Genomic DNA, 21,622 nt, shown 5'->3' on the forward strand with positions numbered 1-21,622 from the left:
ACATATTTTATGTGACATTGCGATACAGTTGTGCATTTTTTACCATTTCTGCCAGTTTGTTACATCTGGTATCTTATAGCACAAGTACAAATGTCTTGTCAGTGGATAAAACTAATGAGACGGTGACATCTAATGGCCAAAAGTAAAACTGTATCCCATCATGCTTGTGTCCACTTAACTTTCACCAATTTTTTTTTAAAGTGCTAAACTTCTTCAGGACGTGGCCTGATCTCTTACTGAAAAAGCAATATTTTATCTAATTTTAAAAGCCATAACTTACAAACTATTTTACATATAAGGAGCTGGAGACTCTCTAGGTGTGCAAGCAGTCCAAGGATATGTTCATACATCATCTTTTTATTAAAAATAATGGCCGTTATTTTATAATGATGGCGGTAAATAATATTTATGGACTTTTTTTGTGGCTGTCGTTATAAAAGAACTGCTAATTTTTTTTTTCATCTAAAAAAGACATTGGGGGAGATTAATCAAGCAGGTGTAAAGTAGAATTGTCTTAGTTGCCCCTAGCAACCAATCAGATTCCACCTTTTATTCCTCACAGACTCTTGCTAGGGGCAATTAAGACAATTCTACTTTACACCATTTTGATAAATCTCCCCCATTGTGTGAACATAGCCTATAGAGGGGTCTGTTATTGGGAGAGGTGTCCTCTATAGGGATCTGTTATTGGGAGAGGTGTCCTCTATAGGGATCTGTTATTAGGAGAGGTGTCCTCTATAGGGATCTGTTATTAGGAGAGGTGTCCTCTATAGGGATCTGTTATTAGGAGAGATGTCCTCTATAGGGATCTGTTATTAGGAGAGATGTCCTCTATAGGGATCTGTTATTAGGGAAGGTGTCCTCTATAGGGATCTGTTATTAGGAGAGATGTCCTCTATAGGGATCTGTTATTAGGAGAGATGTCCTCTATAGGGATCTGTTATTAGGAAAGGTGTGATCTATAGGGATCTGATGAAAATAAACCAAGAGCGCAATAATTGTTTTTAAGCAAACCTTCTGTATAATCTCTGTCTTTATTATAATATATTACAATGACATGTGGAACAGTGAAAGTATTTCAGGTAATAATAGGATTAACAGAGAAATTTACATTTCTTATTTAAAGAGATACTAACAGCAGGTCTATACAAACATACATATATATCAATATGCTCAGCTGTATAACATGATGCCGATAGCTTAGGTAGCATTGTCCTGGTGACTGGTTCCCTTTAATGTTTCAAAAGTTTTATTGAAGAGATTTTTTCACATAGAGATTTTTTATACAAACAGTAGAAAGGTAAAAAGGTAACAAATCAAGAACAAGAGTAGGGACCACCAAATGACAATGTAGGGAGAAAAAGTCCAGGGACCAGCAGAGTCCAAGGTGTAGCGCCCGCCTGGGGGAATGTCATATCCAACAATCTAGTAGTCCACGTGATGGTACAGGTTAAGGCGGAATGTCTTCCTCATGGGTGGTCCATTTAGGTAGCAAAACTGGTCCCCTTTAAGTATTAGAGGTGCTATATGTCAATAATTAACTTTAAAAGAATTAAAAAAAAAAAAAAAAGAGATGTAGGGGGAAAAGGAAGCAAGAGCAAAAAATAAAAGTGGGAATGGGAGGGTACCTAAAGCAGAGTTTTAGATCAGAAGTTGCAGAAATTAAAGTCGCAGAAACTGTTGCTGTGGGAACCAAATAGAGGTAAACCCGTCGGAACAACCATGCTCCTCAACAACCAAGCTTTACTGTTCTCATAATGTTCCTGCAGCTCAAGCAAACCTTAGGACATATATTGACTTGAAATACATTGAGATTCTTTGTTTATGGAAACAAGTGATAAATGTGTGATAGCCTCACCAAGTCCATTGTAAATAACCACAGCGGAACTTACTTCCCTGCTCAGCAGTTTGGCCGCATTCGCGCGTTCCATAGATTGAGTTGGTGCATGGGCTATCCACTACGGTCCAGACCCCGGCACTCCCGGGATCATCATTCATTATGATGCCATGAGCTCTGAAACTGTTAAGATTCTGCGCTGAGGTAGTGTTAGAACAGTAGCGCATGCGCGGACTGTATCTACGGAAGGCATGAAACTGTCAGCAGTTGAGACGTAGACATGGCGTTCTAGGTTAAGGCTGGGTTCACACTACGTATATTTCCTGGTGGTCCTCATATTGCAACCAAAACCAGGAGTGGATTAAAAACACAGAAAGGATCTGTTCACACAATGGTGAAACTGAGTGGATGGCCGCCATATAACAGTAAATAACGGCCATTATTTTAATATAACAGCCGTTGTTTTAAAATAACAGCAAATATTTGCCATTAAATGGCGGCCATCCACTCAATTTCAACATTGTGTGAACAGATCCTTTCTGTGTTTTTAATCCCCTCCTGGTTTTGGTTGCAATACTGACTGAAATATACTGGCTGAAATATACGTAGTGTGAACCCAGCCTTAGGTGGAATGGTACCAACAATCCAGATAGATTTACTACAAACCAGATTAAACTGGTGAGATAATGGTCGTATTTAGAAGCTAGCAAAGTTCTGTTTCATTAGCCAAGATCCATGTCCTGCCATCCCGACACACAATCCTCACCCAGTCTAGAGGGAGAATTCTTATGGCTATTTTTATATTATATAACTTTTTTTTCTAGGTGACCTGCAGAGCAATCGGCATTGGAGCCTATCTGGTCAGATTGGGTCAAAGAATAATACAGGTTGAAAACTCGCATATTATTTTAACTGGAGCCGGAGCATTAAACAAGGTAAGCAGTGTGATTCCACGTATCTTTGCCATATATAATATAATGTACAGTAATAGCAAAGCTTGTCCAACCTTTCTTGTATCATTTCAGTATTCTTTATAATTGTATGTTGTTCAAAAAGTCACAACTTGTCTTCCCGCAGCCTTTGGTTCATCAGATATTATGTCTCTTGTTAACCGAATCTTCCATCCTGATCCTCTCGCTGGGCTGTAAATGATGCCTGTAATCTCATGAATTAGTATAGTGATCCCTCAACATAGGATTGATTCAGGTTGCAATGGCCTCTCAAGGGCTATTGCAGGTTGAGTGCTTACCAATACTTACCAGCATACTATTTTATGTTGGGTGCCAAAAATGTCACCCATTATTGGAGCTGCCCGGTGCAGCCACTAGCTGAAGCTGATGCCGGGCTGCCTTATAGTCCTGCCTCCCTCCCTACCCCGTGCTTGGGTAAACAGCCGGCCAGTAGAGCTACTTGCTGAAGCTGCCGCCGGGTGCTTAATAGTCCTGCCCCCCTCCGTACCTGATGTTTGCATTTTAAGCAGCCGCCTGGCAGAGCTACTTGCTAGGACTGCTACTCTTGGAAAACTGCTACTATTGGGGGGAAATGCAATTTTGTAACTTTTTTTGATGTGTTTCCGTTTCTACGTAATGTACTTTACGATAGAATTTGATATCTAGATATCTTTATCCGAATACAATGATATGCTTTTTTAACGTTTTACAAATTTTTTACTTTTTTATTTGCAAACATTTATGATTTAAATTGTCCTATTGTGAATCCTAGAATGGTTTTATTTTTCAACCTACCGCGCTGTTTGGGGAGTTATTTTTTGCACCATGATCAGGTTTTTAATATTTCTATATCTCTATTTCTGCTGACATGTAATGTATTAAAAAAGAAAACATCAATATTGCATCCCCCCCCCCCCCTTTTCTTATATGCTATTCACTTTGTGGGGAAAACCAATATTATAGCTTAATAGATCAGACAATTACGCAAACTTTGGTATATGATTATTTTTCTGTGTTTTATGGGAAAGGGGGGTGATTTAAACTTTTATGAGGGAAGGGCTGTGTCATATTTATTTTATTTTTTAATTTTTTTACACTTTTCAAGCCCTCGTAGAGGGGACTATTACCTGCAATCATTAGATTGCATACACTGATTAATGCTATGCCATTGCATAGCATTGATCAGTGTTATCTGCTATCTTCTAGTAGAGCCTGTCTGTGGCAGAGTCTACCAGAAGACTGAAGATGAGACTGCTAAGAGGTAAACCGTATACCTCTGGCAGTCAGGCAATACAATCAGCTCCTGATCAGTAAGTGAAATGAGCAACTTCTGTCACTTATACTTAAAGGCTGCGCTTAAAGGGGGTTAATAGCTGCAGTCCAACATTGACAGTGAGGATTCAGCTGCTAACAGCAGCCAGCCCTCACCCTCTATGCAGTGAGTTCAGCTTCTGAGCTTGCTTCATAGAGCTCGGCAGTCAATGGTGTAAATGTATGCAATCCATCGGTAAATGACAGACATTTACATTGTCCATCATGAAGGAGTTAGAGAGATGCTGTTGCACTTAAAAAAAAAAAAATAAGAAATCAACAGGGGTTGTGATAAGAAGCAGTTTTGCAATTTACTCTCTATTTTTTATGTTTTCTATGTTTAAATCAATGTTATACATACAGCTTTCTTTGGTGAAATAATGTTCAAGGTTATGTTCACACACTGGTTGTCCCACAATCAACACTTATCACCCATCCGTAAAGGGGTGTCCTTCATTTGAATGGCGTGGAGGCTGAACACACTGCTGCCCAGTTTAAAGAGACACTGTCTTGAAAAGAATTTTGTAGAGAAGACAGCAGGTTGTGATCACACAGCCGTTTTGCAGTATACTTTATTTTAAAGTTTTCTATGTTTAATTAAATCCATGTTATACATATGACCACTAGGTGTCCCGCTTAACTGCGCATGTGTACAGCTGCTGAGTGTCCACATTTAGTAGCAGAGAATCCTAGGGGTGCTCACATTGTATGGTCAGCTCTCCTGTCACGCAGCACCAAAACCTCTGTAACCACACAATGCTCTGTGTTATGTAACAATTCAGTCAGTATAATGTCACTGTCTCCTGGTAAGCTGCAGAGCTGATAATATAATTAGTAAAAGGTAATATGAGTAGCCTAAGTTAATTGCCCTCAGGTGATATACAACCTGCATGATGAACAGGTGTCTTTCCTTGTGTGAGCCGCAAAGGACTGGGACTTCCTATGTTTGATCTCTATTTATTTATTTATTTATTTTTTTAACAATAAAAAAAACCAAATATCTGCACAGTTTGGCCGCTTGTATAACATTGATTTAGGGTATAAACCCGCACACCGTATACGCAGCATATTTACTGCTGCGGTACGCAGCAAATACGCAGCAGATTAGATCTAAATAACTGAACACAGCATCAAATCTGCACCATCAAATCTGCTGTGTATTTGTTGCGTATCTGCTGCGTATGTATGGGTTTGTACCCTTAAACATAGAAAACATAAAAAAAATAAAGGGAGTATATAGCAAAACTGCTTGTGATCACAACCCCTGTTGCTTTCTTTAAGCAAAAAAAAAAGTGACAGGTACACTTTAATACCTGCAAAAACAATGTCTGCATGCAAGTGCATTAAGGAAGCATTAGGTCATTTGCAGGCTAATGCACGTCTGCAGATTTTATTTTTCTTTAATCAGAAAATCTTTTTTTTTTTTGCCCATTCTTCTCCTGTCTGCATCATCGGTATAGTGCTGTGATTTCTCCGATTCAGGCGCAATCTTACACACTGGAGTAGACCTGAAAGATGAATGCCTCATTTCATTGTCCCACTGTGGATGCAATTCTATATTTTTTACAGGCTGGTAGATAGGAGCTAGAACTCAATGTATTATTATATGTACCCCAATAAAATGTGGGCTCCGGTACACCGTTCCTTCTTTTTGCACCTCATTTTAATTTTTTTTTTGTGTGTGTGTTGATGAACCTGCTGATCTCCTTGGAAATTGAAATAATGATAATGCCTGACTTGTAGCCGCATCAACTGTATCAGCACATAAAGAGCCAGGAGGCATAAAATGCAAATCATAAAGTGAAAGCATATGGATTGTGCATGATCGCCTGACGTCCAATGAATTTTAAAAGGTGCTGTCTAGCATGGAAAGGGAGGAGGAGGTGGAGAGGGAATGAAGGGGCTGAAATAAACATATTATCCCTGCGCATTTTTTTCTTTCATTCCTGACAATATTTTTTTTCCGCCTGGCTGAGCACTGGCTCTATTCCTCTTTCTCTCTGCTCACTTCCCTTCTCTTGGTACACCTCACACACATCTCAGGTCATGTCACTGCAGCTCCAGTGGAAATAATAAGATATAAACCACAAGGTTGTTATTTGCATAGAAATAGCATGGGGGCCTCGGGCTGCAAAAGAGAAGGACACAGAGATGGTTTGTCTAATGAAAACTTTTGCTGATGCAGATATTTTTTTTTTTTTCTTTTAAACCTTGAAGTGCACCTCTTCTGCATTCACCTACGGGGAAGCTTTACAATGAGCTGAACTCTGACCGCAGTAGTAGTGTAAACAATCGCTAAAATATATGCAAGGCTGTACTTTGTAAGGTGTAAATGTATGCGAGCGACGTCCGCAGTAATTGTGTTTGTTTTTGGGCGTTAGTGTTTTGATGTTGTGAAATGCAGGAAAAAAGCACTGGAAAACAAACGCCTGCGTTTTTTAGGTGGATCTTGATGAGCGGCAGCCGGTAAAACATGAATTACCAAAGTCTTTTTATATTTAATCCAACAAGCCTGATAATGCCGATCAGAGCGTTTTGTTTTTGTTTTCTCAATATGTAAACAAAGAAGAAGAAAAAAAAAATGCAAATGTGGAAACCAAGCCTCAGGTTATGTTCACACACCGTGAGAATGACGTCTGTTTTCATCGGACAGCAAATAACAGATGTTATTTTATAATAACGGCTGTTGTTTCAAAATAACAGCCGTTAAATGACGGGCGCTTTATAGATGCAATGAACACCCTCTTATAATTGGGGATGTGGTTGCGTTCAGAATTAGCCAGTCACGTTTACAATCACGTAGCCATTATGCCTACGATGAGATCGGGAACTCACTTCAAACTCAACCTTATTGCTCAGTGTCTGGAATTCAAATTATCACTTTGAACTTGGCCTTTTACAGGTAGTAGTCATTGCAACACAGACAGTCAGCATTAGGTTTTGACCAGGTTTTTGGGACAAGGGCTTATCTTATGTGGTCAGGTGTCATAGGAGGGTTGGTAGGTAAGATAGAGTTTTCTTACTTCCTTATCTTGGAGCTGCAGTCTCCCCCCTTGTATGTGTTTGTACGGTGTGGATGCTTTTCATTGCGACTGATATCGACTGTCTGTTCCGAATTACAAATTACAAAATTTATAGTGCACAGTGAGAATCCAAAACCATGACACAAAGGTGGATCAAAGATGGCTGCCAGTTTATATATCCTGGGTGGCTTGTGTTCTACTAAGACTCGTGTCAATACTTCGTTGGCTGAAGTACAAGAACAGTAACTTGCGTAGCACTAGTGTTAACTTACGCAAGCTTTAAGGAATTTAAACATCTCTGTGTTTAGGTCAGCGCCATATTGTAATAGCTACACAAAATATGACATCCATAACAAGGTTACATGGTAGTCAGTGCATGGGGTCGTTAAGGAAGTACCCGCTCTGAACCGCCACGATCCCGGGTGCTTTATGCAGCCCGGGACCGCGGCTATTAGCTTTTTAAATGCAGCTGTCAAAGTTGACAGCTGCATTTAAAATGCGGGGTTTACCGTTCCCTGTTGTCTAGTGGGGGGATCGCCCCCCGCCACGTGGTTGCGGAGTAGCGATCCCTGCATCTGCACCCGGGCAAGGGTTTGCTCCGTAATGGCGCTGATCCTGGCTCAGCACTCTATTCCTTTCGGCTATCATTGATCTATGCAGTATAACTATACTGCAAAGATCTCAATGAGAAATCAGTGTAGTAATACTAGAAGTCCCCCATGTAATAATAATAATGTTTTATTATTAATAAATAATCCCCTCCCTTAATAAAATTTTGAATCACCCCCCTTTTCCCATTTTTTAAATTAATAAATAAACATGTTTTGTATCGCCGCGTGCGTAATCACCCAAACTATTTAATTTCAATCCTGATCTTGCACGGTTAATGGCGTAAGCGCAAAATTGCGCATTTTTGGCCGCATCAAATCCAGAAAAATTGTAATAAAAGCGTTTAAAAAGTTGCATATGCGCAATCAAGGTACCGATAGAAAGTAAAGATCATGGCACAAAAATGACACCTCACACAGCCCCATAGACCAAAGGATTAAAGCGCTATAAGCCTGGGAATAGAGCGATTTTTAAGGAACATATTTTTTAAAAAAATAAATAAAATAAAATAAAAGTTATACAAGTTACCTATCATTGTAATAGTACCGACTTAAGGAACATATATAACAAGACAGTTTTACACACACACCCACCCCAAATTAAAAAAAAAGTTGTTTTTTTTTTTTTGTTTTTTTTTCAATTTCACCACATTTTTTTTTTTCTGGCTTTGCAGTGGACTTTATGCATAAATTCAGCCTGTCATTGCAAAGTACAATTAGTGGCGCAAAAAATAAGCGCTCAGGTGGGTTTCTAGGTGAAAAAATGCAAGTGCTATGGCCTTTTAAGCACAAGGAGGAAAAACTGAAAACGCAAAAATGTAAATTGTTTACACCATGTTTGATAAATCTCCCCCATTGTGTGAAGTGAAACTGGCTCAGTTGCCCCTAGCAACCAATCAGATTCCACCTTTCATTTTCCAAAGAGTCTGTGAGGAATGAAAAGTGGAATCTGATTGGTTGCTAGGGGCAACTGAACCAGTTTTATTTAACACCTTGTTTGATAAATCTGTCCCAATGTTTTTATGGACCACTGTCTTTTAGGACAAAAATATGGCCATATTTTGATAATTACAGCCATGAATAAAGATCATAATCATTATTTATGGCCAAAAATATCAACATATGGCTGTATTTTCACCTCAAAAGGACAGTCATCCAAAAATATGGCTGAAAAAAAAAAACATTGTGTGAACTACATTGAAAGTGATTCTGACTAACCCCAGATAAAATTGAGCTGGCCTAGTAGAATTTTCCTGACATTTTCTTGGTTACTATGGGCAACAAAGAACAGTCCTATTGAAAGACTGCCTAATAAATCTCCCCCATGGTCCGTAAACAGCTTAAGGCTATGTTCCCACTTTGGGGAAAATATAAGGGAAGGCGCCGTCTTGTAAGATAGTCATAAAATTTGTAAAAAGAATTATGCCAGAGACACAACGCATTTCGAGACCGGTGCGGTCTCTTTATCAAGTGTCTAATACCATAATAATTCAAGAGCACATATATAGAGAAAAAATGTATGTGTAGAGAAAACATTTTCTCTCTCTACGTGTGTGTGTGTGTGTGTGTGTATATACTGTGTATATATATATATTATATACACTACCGTTCAAAAGTTTGGGATCACCCAAACAATTTTGTGTCACACTTCTTCACCACGATACGTTGTGAAATGAATAGAAAATAGAGTCAAGACATTGACAAGGTTAGAAATAATGATTTGTATTTGAAATAACATTGTTTTTACATCACACTTTTCTTTCGTCAAAGAATCCTCCTTTTGCAGCAATTCCAGCATTGCAGACCTTTGGCATTCTAGCTATTAATCTATTGAGGTAAGCTGGAGAAATTGCACCCCACGCTTCTAGAAGCAGCTCCCACAAGTTGGATTGGTTGGATGGGCACTTCTGGCGGTCAAGCTGCTCCCACAACAGCTCAATGGGGTTCAGATCTGGTGACTGCGCTGGCCACTCCATAACCGATAGAATACCAGCTGCTGCTTCTGCTGTAAATAGTTCTTGCACAATTTGGAGGTGTGTTTAGGGTCATTGTCCTGTCGTAGGATGAAATTGGCTCCAATCAAGCGCTGTCCACTGGGTATGGCATGGCGGTGCAGAGTGATAGCCTTCCTTATTCAGAATCCCTTTTACCCTGTACAAATCTCCCACCTTACCAGCACCAAAGCAACCCCAGACCATCACATTACCTCCACCATGCTTAACAGATGGCGTCAGGCATTCTTCCAGCATCTTTTCATTTGTTCTGCATCTCACAAACGTTCTTCTTTGTGATCCAAACACCTCAAACTTGGATTCATCCGTCCACAACACTTTTTTCCAGTCTTCCTCTGTCCAATGTCTGTGTTCTTTTGCCCATCTTAATCTTTTTCTTTTATTGGCCAGTCTCAGATATGGCTTTTTCTTTGCCACTCTGCCCTGAAGCCCCAAATCCCGCAGCCGCCTCTTCACTGTAGATGTTGACACTGGTGCTTTGCGGGTACTATTTAATGAAGATGCCAGTTGGAGACCTGTGAGGCGTCTGTTTCTCAAACTACAGACTCTAATGTGCTTATCTTCTTGCTTAGTTGTGCAACGCGGCCTCCCACTTCTTTTTCTACTCTGGTTAGAGCCTGTATGTGCTGTCCTCTGAAGGGAGTAGTACACACCGTTGTAGGAAATCTTCAATTTCTTAGCAATTTCTCGCATGGAATAGCCTTCATTTCTAAGAACAAGAATAGACTGTAGAGTTTCAGATGAAAGTTCTCCTTTTTTGGCCATTTTGAGCGTTTAATTGACCCCACAAATGTGATGTTCCAGAAACACAATCTGCTCAAAGGAAGGTCAGTTTTGTAGCTTCTGTAACGAGCTAGACTGTTTTCAGATGTGTGAACATGATTGCACAAGGGTTTTCTAATCATCAATTAGCCTTCTGAGCCAATGAGCAAACACATTGTACCATTAGAACACTGGAGTGATAGTTGCTGGAAATGGGCCTCTATACACCTATGTAGATATTGCACCAAAAACCAGACATTTGCAGCTAGAAGAGTCATTTACCACGTTAGCAATGTATAGAGTGTATTTGTTTAAAGTTAGGACTAGTTTAAAGTTATCTTCATTGAAAAGTACAGTGTTTTTCCTTCAAAAATAAGGACATTTCAGTGTGACCCCAAACTTTTGAACGGTAGTGTATGTATGTATGTATATGTATATGTGTGTGTGTATATATATATATATATATATATATATATATATATATATATTATTTTTTATTTATTTTTATTTTTTTTTTCTGTGATGCGGCCAGAGGCAGAATCCTGCCTGCAGCCACAAAATTGACAGGCAGAGCAGAGAGCCAATGGCTGCTTGCTATGTCAGTCCACTGTATTTAACTATAAGGGCCCATTAGAAGCCCTTATCGATAAATACATAGGTGCAGGAGCAGACTACCTACTGCCGAACCCCTTATGTACTCCAGTGTGTAAGTGACCCAGTGTTCAGAAGACAAGGAACTCTACTGCTGGTGCACTGATAACCCCTGACCTCTGCACATGTGGACACAATATAGCAGCACTCTCTGACCGGGGAGAGAGGGGTTACAGCTATGAAGAGATTACCTCCACAGTCCTGTCCCCTGTCATTTTCAGGGAAATACATAGTGCTTGAAAAGAGCGCCCCTTTACCAGTGACTTCCAGAGCGCCCCTTTACCAGTGACTTCCTTTTAAGAGAAACTTTAATCCGGGGTGCCGTCTCTTTAAGAGCGACTTGGGTCGCATCCCTTTAAGAGCAACTTGGCTCCCGTCCCTTTAAGAGCGATATGGGTCCCTTTAGAAGTGACCTGGGTCGCTTTAAGAGTTTGCTCTTAAAGGGACCCAGGTCGCTCTTAAAGGGACCCATTTCGCTCTTAAAGGGAGCCAGGCCACTCTTAAAGGGAACCAGGTCACTCTTAAAGGGACATATTTTACTCTTAAAGGGACCCAGGTCGCTCTTAAAGGGACCAATTTCACTCTTAAAGGGACCCCATTCCGTTCTTAAAGGGACCCAGGTCACTCTTAAAGGGACCCATTTGGCTCTTAAAGGGACCCAGGCTGCTCTTAAAGGGACATATTTCACTCTTGAAGGGACATATTTTGCTCTTAAAGGGACCCAAGTCGCTCGTAAAGGGACCCAGGTCGCTCTTAAAGGGACCCGGGTCGCTCTAGCGACATGGGTCTCTTTAAGAGCGACATGGGTCCCATACCTATTGGAGTGACTTGGGTCACTTTAAGAGCAACATGCGTCCCGTCCGTTTAAGAGCGACTTGGATCCCTTTAAGAGCCACATGGGACCCTTTAAGAGCGACTTGGGTCCCGTCCCTTTAACAGCGACTTGGATCCCTTTAAGAACGACTTGGGTCCCGTCCGTTTAAGAGCAACTTGGGTCCCGTCCCTTTAAGAGCGACTTGGATCCATTTAAGGGCTACATGGGACCCTTTAAGAGCGACTTGGGTCTCGTCCCTTTAAGAGCGACTTGGGTCCCCTTAAGAACGACCTGGGTCCCTTTAAGAGCGATATGGGTACTTATAATGGTAAAGATCATTGCTTGGTTTCCATGACAATCTTACTCATGTAAGTGAGACAAAATCATTACTGACCTTCCATATATAATATCTTCTATTGGCCAATAGTGGACATGTGATTGTGGATGTTGCGATACATTGCCTGACAAGACCTTAGAGTTCCTATTGGCTGCTATATTTTAGCTATTTGCATATGTGCTGTGATTGGCTGTTAGCGGTTATAGTTTGGCCATTATTTGCAATTGGCCATTATTTTCTATGGGAAATTTGGGGTCTTTAAACGTAAATTTCTTAAAAACGACAAATCCGATCGAAACGAACAATAGAAAGCACACCTCACACCGCCGAGGGCTTCGAAACGCAGTTTGAACGGAGTCTGTGCGCAAAGCGGTTCGGGCTGTATTACGCGCAGAAAAATGGCTGGAAGAAGAAACGGAAGAAGAATACGGATTACAATATAGTGCTTTTCAAGCACTATAATTAGATACAGAGCCCCAGCAGATGGTATCACACACAGTGGGATTAGATACAGTCATCTGCTCTCATAACACTGTAGGCTAATGTCAGCCATGGAGGTGGGGGCACCTGCTGCAGACATCTGATAGTGAATGTTATATGTACTATGGAAGGACTACAGCTGTGTTGTGCTGGGACTTGTAGTCCTTCCCTCAGTGACTCACCCACTCTCCATCATGCAGTATTGATTATTCATGAATAAGAGGGAGGAGGCAAGAGTGGTGAGGAGTGCCAGAGTGCAGCACAAACACTGAGCCACAACTCCTCATTGAATCTTAATCACAGTAGGAGGCCAAGAATTTTTGTTGAAATTTTAGAGGATGGCCGTCATTTAATGTCAATTGCCGTAATTTAAAAACAGTCATTGGGAAGGGGCTTTACATACTCGCAACGGAATGAAAAGTCCACTGCGAGTTTGTAACGCTATAGAAAATGACAGGAACAGGAATCGCTGCGGAACTCGCAGCTTGAAATCCGCTGAAAACTGGTTTGTGTGAAGCTACCCTTAAGATACAAGCCTGGATAAAGTAAATAGTATGGGAATAGTAAAGTAGTCTGTATATAGGGATCACCAGTAACCATCTTAGTACTCGTATCTTAATGTCCTTTAATAATTGGTTGGACACTGAACGTTATGGTGGAATGTGCAGATTCTTGGTTCAAAATGTTACACTGAATGCCAAAGACCAAGTTTCCCCAAGAATCTGTAGAGGTATGAAATTAAACACTACAAGGAGGACAATTCTCCTTTTAGGCAGGCCACAAGATTGCAGAGGGACTTATGGTGAGAGGAGGGCTTGGAACTCAGCTGCTTCTCCGGCTTTTAGCACTTAGATGTTTACCCTCTTGTCTGACTCTGCAGAAAGTGTCCAAAATTTCTTCCAAAACTCATTCAAGACTATTTTTGATCCAACTCGTGTTAGAGTTTTGTAGCCTTCCCGAGAAGAGCTCTTCATAGAGATTTCTACAGCTTTGAGTTCTACAACAACTGTATAAAACCATTTACACCTGGGCCTCACCTAGCTGATGGCTGTATATGCAACGTCCGCACGGTGGACTGGAGGCTCTATTAGGACCAGATAGGGTGCCGGTGGTGTTGTTAGGGGCAATAGTGTCACGGTGCTTTACTCCTACCTTAGCGGTCCTGGCTCTCCTAAGGCCCCGGGCGGTCGTCACAGCAATGAGGTGGTTGGTTTCCAGTGTTTGGAGACAATGAATAGACTGGGTGATATAACTGAGGGACTTTACTTTCTGGTTTACACAGTAATACAGCACATTGGAATGGTGTTCAGTCACTCTCCAGTCAGGCTGCATGAAGTGAGCATTGGGTTCCCTCTGTCTTAGTGGTTATAGCCTTTATCTGGCTGGTTAGAATCTCTCCTCTCTCTTTCCTTGCTTTGCCTGCTCTGCACTCAGCAGGTTACTTCACTTACTTGAAGGTTTTAGTCAGCACACGACTGCTTATATCTGACTATGATGGAGAACACGTGTCTGCTCCTCCTCACCGACTACATCTACTCAACTCCTCTCAGGACCTGTAAGACCTCCTACTGTTGCCTAGGCAACACACTTGAGGTGGAAGGCCGCTGGGTCCCAATGCTCACTGTCAACATGTTGGCAATGCACTGCCACCTGCTGGACACCAATGATAAAGCATTATACAGTTACTTTATACAAAGCACATGTCATATTGCAGATAAAACTTTGTAGTGCCTGGTGGGTCACTACATACCCCCTTAAAGAAGACCCAAGCCGCCCCCGGCTTGTGCTAACGAAACTACTTGTATGTTGGGGCATTGTACCATGTTCACCCAGGCTTTTGGTGGAGTGCACCTGTAAGGAATGCCTTGGTCCTAATGTAACGTATACTACAGTGTCTATGTTCCTATTGTCATGCCTGCTGGACCTAGATTGACTAGGCTATTCTGTATGCTGCATGTAGCTCCAATGTTACCTAAAGTTACCACAGACTCATACCCAGTTCCCTGACTATGCTATGGCTAATGTGTTTTACTCTTCTCTCTAATACTAGTGTGCTAAAGGCTAAGACTTGTCTTGAACCTTCCGATGTTTCTGGCCAGGAAACACAGAAAGTGTGGGGGTAATTATCCCAACCACCTAACAAGTTGGCTAATCTACCGTTAGAAGGGTGGCTTAATCCTGTTTTCCCTTCAAGAGTATCAAGGCCTTTAATTGCTCAGAACGCTTTATCGCCAAGATACCTACTAGTGTCAAACTACCAAACTAAGTGTAGGCCTTACCTGTGTCACAACATGCTGATCAATACATGTTTACAAAAATATAAATGAGACATCTCTAACTAACTACACAGGAAGTAAAAACCAGTTACACTTAATAAACACAGTTATACTTGTTCTTTACTTGGAGCAGCTGGATCGTCTTTCAGACACTAGGCAATGGATCGTCTGGACCAATGGGTAAGGACTGCTCGGTACCTGCAAATCCTGACTAAACTAAGTAAAGGCAATGCAAAACATTAGTGAAGAGTCCATGTTACCATGAGAAGTCCAACGAAAAATTATAAAAATAATGTTTCAACGTATCACTTTTCAGTGCAAAAATGGACACAGAGAGCTCAAGTATAGGTCTGAGTCTCTTCTCTGGGCGGTCAACTTGAACGTTGCATCAACAAGAACATCCTGGGAATAGCATAGTTCTCAAAAATAAGTTATTCCATAGGAAAAACACGAATAGAAATAATTGTAATCCACAAGGCGATGTCTGCGATCCATAGAGTAAGTTCCTTTCAGGGATAATGAACAGTTCATCTGAACATGAGAAGGGGAAAAGCAAGGGACTTTGGCGCAAACATGGCGCAACTGGGGTGATATCCTGAGCAGATGTGGAGTCTTTTACTTGTTATTAGCTTAAATCAAGAAAGTCTTTGTTGCACAGGATAACTTCCTTGGAGGTGGTAACAGTTCATAATCTCTCAGACGAGCGGGAAGCGTTCCTTGATTCTCCCTTTGGGATCTTCGCAAAGTGTTTTGGGTACTTCCTTCTGGTTCTGTACCTTCTTCTTCCAAGCCATGATGCGAAGTAGAAAAGTTCTCTGCAGTGTCAATATTTTCAGTTGGTAAAGGAGGCATGGGCAGAGGACTTTGTTGGGTCTCCACTGAAGTAGGGTTTGCAGGCCCTGGAACCAGTATGTTGATATGAGGTTGGAGGAACCACTGGAACGGATCTAATCCAGGGAGTACTTCAGTAGTGGTACTTTGCTGAGGTGTTGATGCTTGTGCAAAAGGTTCAGGCTCTTTACTTGAATGCGGTTGAGAATCAGGTTCCCTCAAACATTTCTTTAGCCTGTTGCGATGTACTCGCTGAGTACCGTGATTTTCACAATAAATTTCGTACACTTCTGGAGAAAGAATATTTTGCACAATGTACGGTTCACGCTCCCAATGGCTATCTAGCTTACTAGTAGCATGATTGTTTTTCAACCATACGGAATCTCCTGTTTGAAAGGGTTCAGCACTGGCATGTAGATCATAATCCTGCTTCTGTTTTTGTTGAGCTTTCTCAATTCTAGAGTCAACAATTTCTTTGGCATCTTCTAGACGTCTCTGATGTTCTTTAACCCAATCTGATTGAGGAAGAAGAGATTCTGAATCTGGCATGGAGATGTCCTGAGCAACGTCTACAGGTAGTTTTCCATGTCTTCCAAACATTAGATAGTAAGGAGTATATCCTGTGGAACAATGGGAAATATTGTTGTAAAGGAACACTAGTTCTGGAAGAAACTTTGGCCAATCTGCCTTCTTCTCTGTGGAGAGGGTTTTGACTCTGTTAATCAGGATTTGGTTCACTTTCTCACATAATCCGTTTCCTTGAGGGTGGTATGCTGTTGTCCTCAGTTTTTTGCAACTGTACAGAGCACACAACTCTTGGAACAGCTCAGATTCAAAAGCAGATCCTTTGTCAGTGAGAATCTTGTCAGGGCTGCCATAGGGTAGGATGAAGCTTTTCCACAAGGTGGCAGCTGTAGTTTTGGTAGTGAGATCTTTTACAGGAACAGCTACAACAAATTTGGTGTAATGATCAACCATGGTTAAGACATGGGTGTGTCCAGATCGGCTTGGTCCAATTTTCACATGGTCAATGGCTAGAATTTCAAGGGGACTTTTACTCACAATTGGATGAAGTGGTGCACGCTGATCCTGTCTTTCACTCTTGTTCACTACACAAGTGGGGCACTTACGACACCAATCCTCAATGTCAGCTCTCATATTGACCCAAAAGAATCTTTTTCGGATGGTAGTTTCTGTCTTTTGAACTCCAAAGTGGGCAGATTGGTCATGATACATGCCCAGGACGATTTTGGCATCTCTTCTGGGTATCACCACTTGGAAGACTCGTTCATAAGTGACTGGGTCTAGAATTCTGCGATAAAGCAAACCTCTCAACAGGAAGAGGTATTTTCTCAGTCGCCAAAGCCGTGTCAGTTCTGTGTCGGCTCTGTGTTTTCGGATTTTCTCTGGAACTCGCCCACTGGAGAAGTAATCCAATAGTTCACCGATTACTCTGCTTTCCGCCTGAAGCTTTAGCCAGCATTCTTTTTCAACTGGAGGAACAAGATCACTCTGCTGGGGACTACTGAGAGTGTTATGCTTTATCTGCTGAGCCTCTTGCCGTGCAAATCGAGCGTAGAAAGCGGGCATTTCCACATCTTCCCACTGCTCATCAATGGATTTAAGTTCCTTCTCTGCGGGTAATCTGGACAAAGCATCGGCATTGTCATTGGCCTTACCAGACCGGTATTTGATGGTAAAGTTGAAACTAGCTAGTCGAGAAGCCCACCTTTTGTTCTAGGGCTCCCAAGCGAGCTGAGTTCAAGTGCGCCAATGGGTTATTGTCCGTGTAGGCAGTGAATGTAGAAGCTGCTAGATAGTCTTTGAATTTTTCAGTCACTGCCCATACCAAAGCAAGAAGCTCTAACTTAAAGGAGCTGTAGTTTTGATCATTTTGCTCAGGTTCTCTCAATGATCGACTTGCGTAAGCGATTACTCTTTCGGTTCCATTCTGTGTCTGGGAGAGCACTGCTCCAAGGCCTTTCTTACTGGCATCAGTGTATAGACAGAAGGGCAGGCTATAGTCCGGATATCCCAGTATCGATGGTTCAGTAAGCTTGCCTTTTAATTGGTGGAATGCAGCTTCTCTCTCACTAGTCCATTCCACAGGGATCCGTGAATTCTGACGATCTTTAGGATTCCCTTTGAGGAGCTCTTGGAGAGGACTAGCTATCTGGGCAAATTTTGGAATGAATCTTCTGTAATAGCTAGCAAACCCAAGGAAACTCTTAACTTCCTTGACTGTTCTAGGTGCAGGCCAATTCTTCACAGGAGCTATCTTGTCTGGGTCAGGTTGCACGCCAGCGGCACTCACAACATGACCAAGGTATTTCACTTGTGGTTTCAACAAGTAACACTTTGAAGGCTTAACTTTCAACCCATGCCGCGCAAGATTTTTAAGCACTTCCGCCAGATGCTGTAGGTGTTCTTCATAGGTTTTGGAGTACACTATTACGTCATCCAAGTACAATAGGACTGTCTCAAAGTTCCAATGTCCTAGACATCTCTCCATCAATCTCTGAAAAGTTCCGGGAGCATTGCAGAGCCCGAATGGCATGTAGTTGAATTCAAAGGCCCATCGGGGTAGTAAAGGCGGTTTTCTCTTTGTCCTCTGGTGCCATGGGAACTTGCCAGTAGCCACTGGTCAGATCCAGAGTTGAGAAGAAGGCTGCAGAGCCTAAAGCTGCAAGTGACTCCTCTATCCGAGGCAATGGATAGGCGTCCTTATGCGTTATGTTGTTGACCTTGCGATAGTCCACACAGAAGCGGACTGTTCCGTCCTTCTTTCTTACTAGGACTAGGGGAGCAGCCCAGGGACTGTGGCTATCCTGGACAATGTTGGTGGTTTTCATATCTTGGACCATTTTCTACCACCTCATTTTGCAACGTCCGCACGGTGGACTGGAGGCTCTATTAGGACCAGATAGGGTGCCGGTGGTGTTGTCAGGGGCAATAGTGTCACGGTGCTTTACTCCTACCTTAGCGGTCCTGGCTCTCCTAAGGCCCCGGGCGGTCGTCACAGCAATGAGGTGGTTGGTTTCCAGTGTTTGGAGACAATGAATAGACTGGGTGATATAACTGAGGGACTTTACTTTCTGGTTTACACAGTAATACAGCACATTGGAATGGTGTTCAGTCACTCTCCAGTCAGGCTGCATGAAGTGAGCATTGAGTTTCCTCTGCCTTAGTGGTTAGAGCCTTTATCTGGCTGGTTAGAATCTCTCCTCTCTCTTTCCTTGCTTTGCCTGCTCTGCACTCAGCAGGTTACTTCACTTACTTGAAGGTTTTAGTCAGCACACGACTGCTTATATCTGACTATGATGGAGAACACGTGTCTGCTCCTCCTCACCGACTACATCTACTCAACTCCTCTCAGGACCTGTAAGACCTCCTACTGTTGCCTAGGCAACACACTTGAGGTGGAAGGCCGCTGGGTCCCAATGCTCACTGTCAACATGTTGGCAATGCACTGCCACCTGCTGGACACCAATGATAAAGCATTATACAGTTACTTTATACAAAGCACATGTCATATTGCAGATAAAACTTTGTAGTGCCTGGTGGGTCACTACATATACAGCAGAGCTTACAGGCAGGGATTACAATGTATTTACAGTCGTGTGCAAATGTTATAGGCAGGTGTGGAGAAGTAAGAATTATCAGTGTAAATTTCATCAATATTTGATGTGAGCACTAGAGTCCAACAGACTTCAAGCATGCTGAAATTCGTCCGAAACTGAGTGTGTGGCAATTGATTAGCGGTGGCTGCTGAAGTTGGATAAAGCACTAAGGCTTCCTGGAAAAAATGGATACAGCAATAGGCCATATGCTGTATCCATGTTTTCCAGGCAGCCTTAGTTCTTTATCCAACTTTAGCAGCCACCCCTAATCAATTGCTGCACGCTCTGGTTTGGACGAATTTGAGCATGCTCGAAGTTTGCTCCACTCTAGTGTCCACCTTTTTCTTTAAAAAAAATAAATAAATTCTAGTAAAATTCCCTCATAAAATACATCCTACATTCCACACATACCTAAAAAAGTGTCCACCTTTTGCTTTCAAAACAGATAAATTCTTCTAGGCAAACAAGTTTTTAAAGTATACCATTTCAACAAATGTCTGACATGTCGTAGCGACATGTCAAAAGTTTGCACCTGTGGGCGTCTTGGTGCTTAGACCCCTGCCGATTTTTTAATCCCTTTTAGATAGAAGAAAAACACAGAATAATAATGGCGTCCTGTGGAACTTTTGGTAGACGCAATTGCCAAAAGTTCCATAGACTCCATTATAATTCCATCAACTGCTACTTTATCAGTGAGAGCGGAAATGAGGCGGAAGAGCATGTGCTGCAAGGTGCTTCTCCTTTGTTATTGAAATCGACAGGGATCTTCGCACTAGGACCCCCTCATATATATACGCCTGACATGTGGCTGTAACATGCCAGACCTTTGTTGAAACTATATGTATACTTTAAAGGGGTTATCCAGCGCTACAAAAACATGGCCACTTTCCCCCTACTGGTGTCTCCAGTTTGGGTGGGTTTTTAAACTCCGTTCCATTGAAGTAATTGGAGCTTAATTGCAAACTGCACCTGAACTCGAGACAACAGTAGGGGGAAAAGTGGCCATGTTTTTGTAGCGCTGGATAACCCCTTTAAGGAACTAAGCAGGGAGGTTGTTCCAAAGATCTTTGATCCTTCTCTATCTTTGTGTAATCCTTGGCAGACTCAATGATGGTTTGATTGGGGCTCTGTGGGAACCATATCATTACTTCCAGGACTCCTTCTTTTACTTTATTCTTAAAGGGGTTTTACAATTTAAACATACTTGTTCCCTACCCACAGGATAGGTGTCAAGTATGAAATTGCGGTGGGTTCTACATCTGTGATCTCCAGGGATCTCTAGATCGGCCTCCCCGACTCCTTTATTATGAACGGAGCCTTGTCTTGGCGTGTCACCCATAGCTCTATTCATTCTCTATGGAGATGCCGAGTGCTGTACTCACTGCTCTATTAAAAAAAGAAAAAAAAAGCCAGGTTGCTTATCTAGAGATTCTTTTGGGGGGGGGGGGGGATAGAGGTCAGATCCCAGCAATCTCATACTTGTCCCCTATCCGGTGGATAGGTGACAAGTAGGTTTATTAATAACATTGGCTGTATGTTTGGGGTCATTGCCCTTCTGCAAAGTAAAAATTCCCTCTTTTTAGAATACATCCTACGTTGCAGCATCTTTTCCACACATACCTAAAACAGTACAATACTTTGGCATGAATATACACTGCTCAAAACTAAAGGGAACACTTAAATAACACATCCTAGGTCTGAATGAAATATTCTAATTGAATACTTTGTTCTGTACAAAGTTGAATGTGCTGATGACAAAATCACATAAATTATCAGATCCCATTTATTAACCAATGAAGGCCTGGATTTTAAGTCACACACAAAATTGAAGTGAAAAAAACACTCCAGGATGATCCAACTTTGATGTAATGTCCTTAAAACAAGTCAAAATGATGCTGAAAATTGTGTGTGGCCTCCACGTGCCTGCATGGCAGATGGTGTCCTGAGGGATCTCCTCCAAGACCTGGACTAAAGCATCCACCAACTCCTGGACAGTCTGTAGTCCAACATGACGTTGAAGGATGGAACGAGACATGATGTCCCAGATGTGCTCAATCAGGTTCAGGTCTGAGGAACGGGCGGGCCAGTCCATAGCTTCAATGCCTTCATC

General features: G+C 41.9%; 1 protein-coding gene across 1 annotated transcript in view; it reads left to right on the forward strand.

Moving 5' to 3' along the window:
* ACACA (acetyl-CoA carboxylase alpha) overlaps window positions 1–21,622 on the forward strand; it is a 220,232-nt gene that overhangs the window by 122,582 nt on the left and 76,028 nt on the right. Inside the window, exon 44 of the mRNA XM_069971462.1 lies at window positions 2,662–2,772. Coding sequence (XP_069827563.1) covers window positions 2,662–2,772 — 111 coding nt within the window. The remainder of the gene's footprint in view (window positions 1–2,661; window positions 2,773–21,622) is intronic.

Source organism: Dendropsophus ebraccatus, chromosome 5 (genome assembly GCF_027789765.1).
Source record: "Dendropsophus ebraccatus isolate aDenEbr1 chromosome 5, aDenEbr1.pat, whole genome shotgun sequence".
Taxonomy (NCBI): Eukaryota; Metazoa; Chordata; class Amphibia; order Anura; family Hylidae; genus Dendropsophus; species Dendropsophus ebraccatus.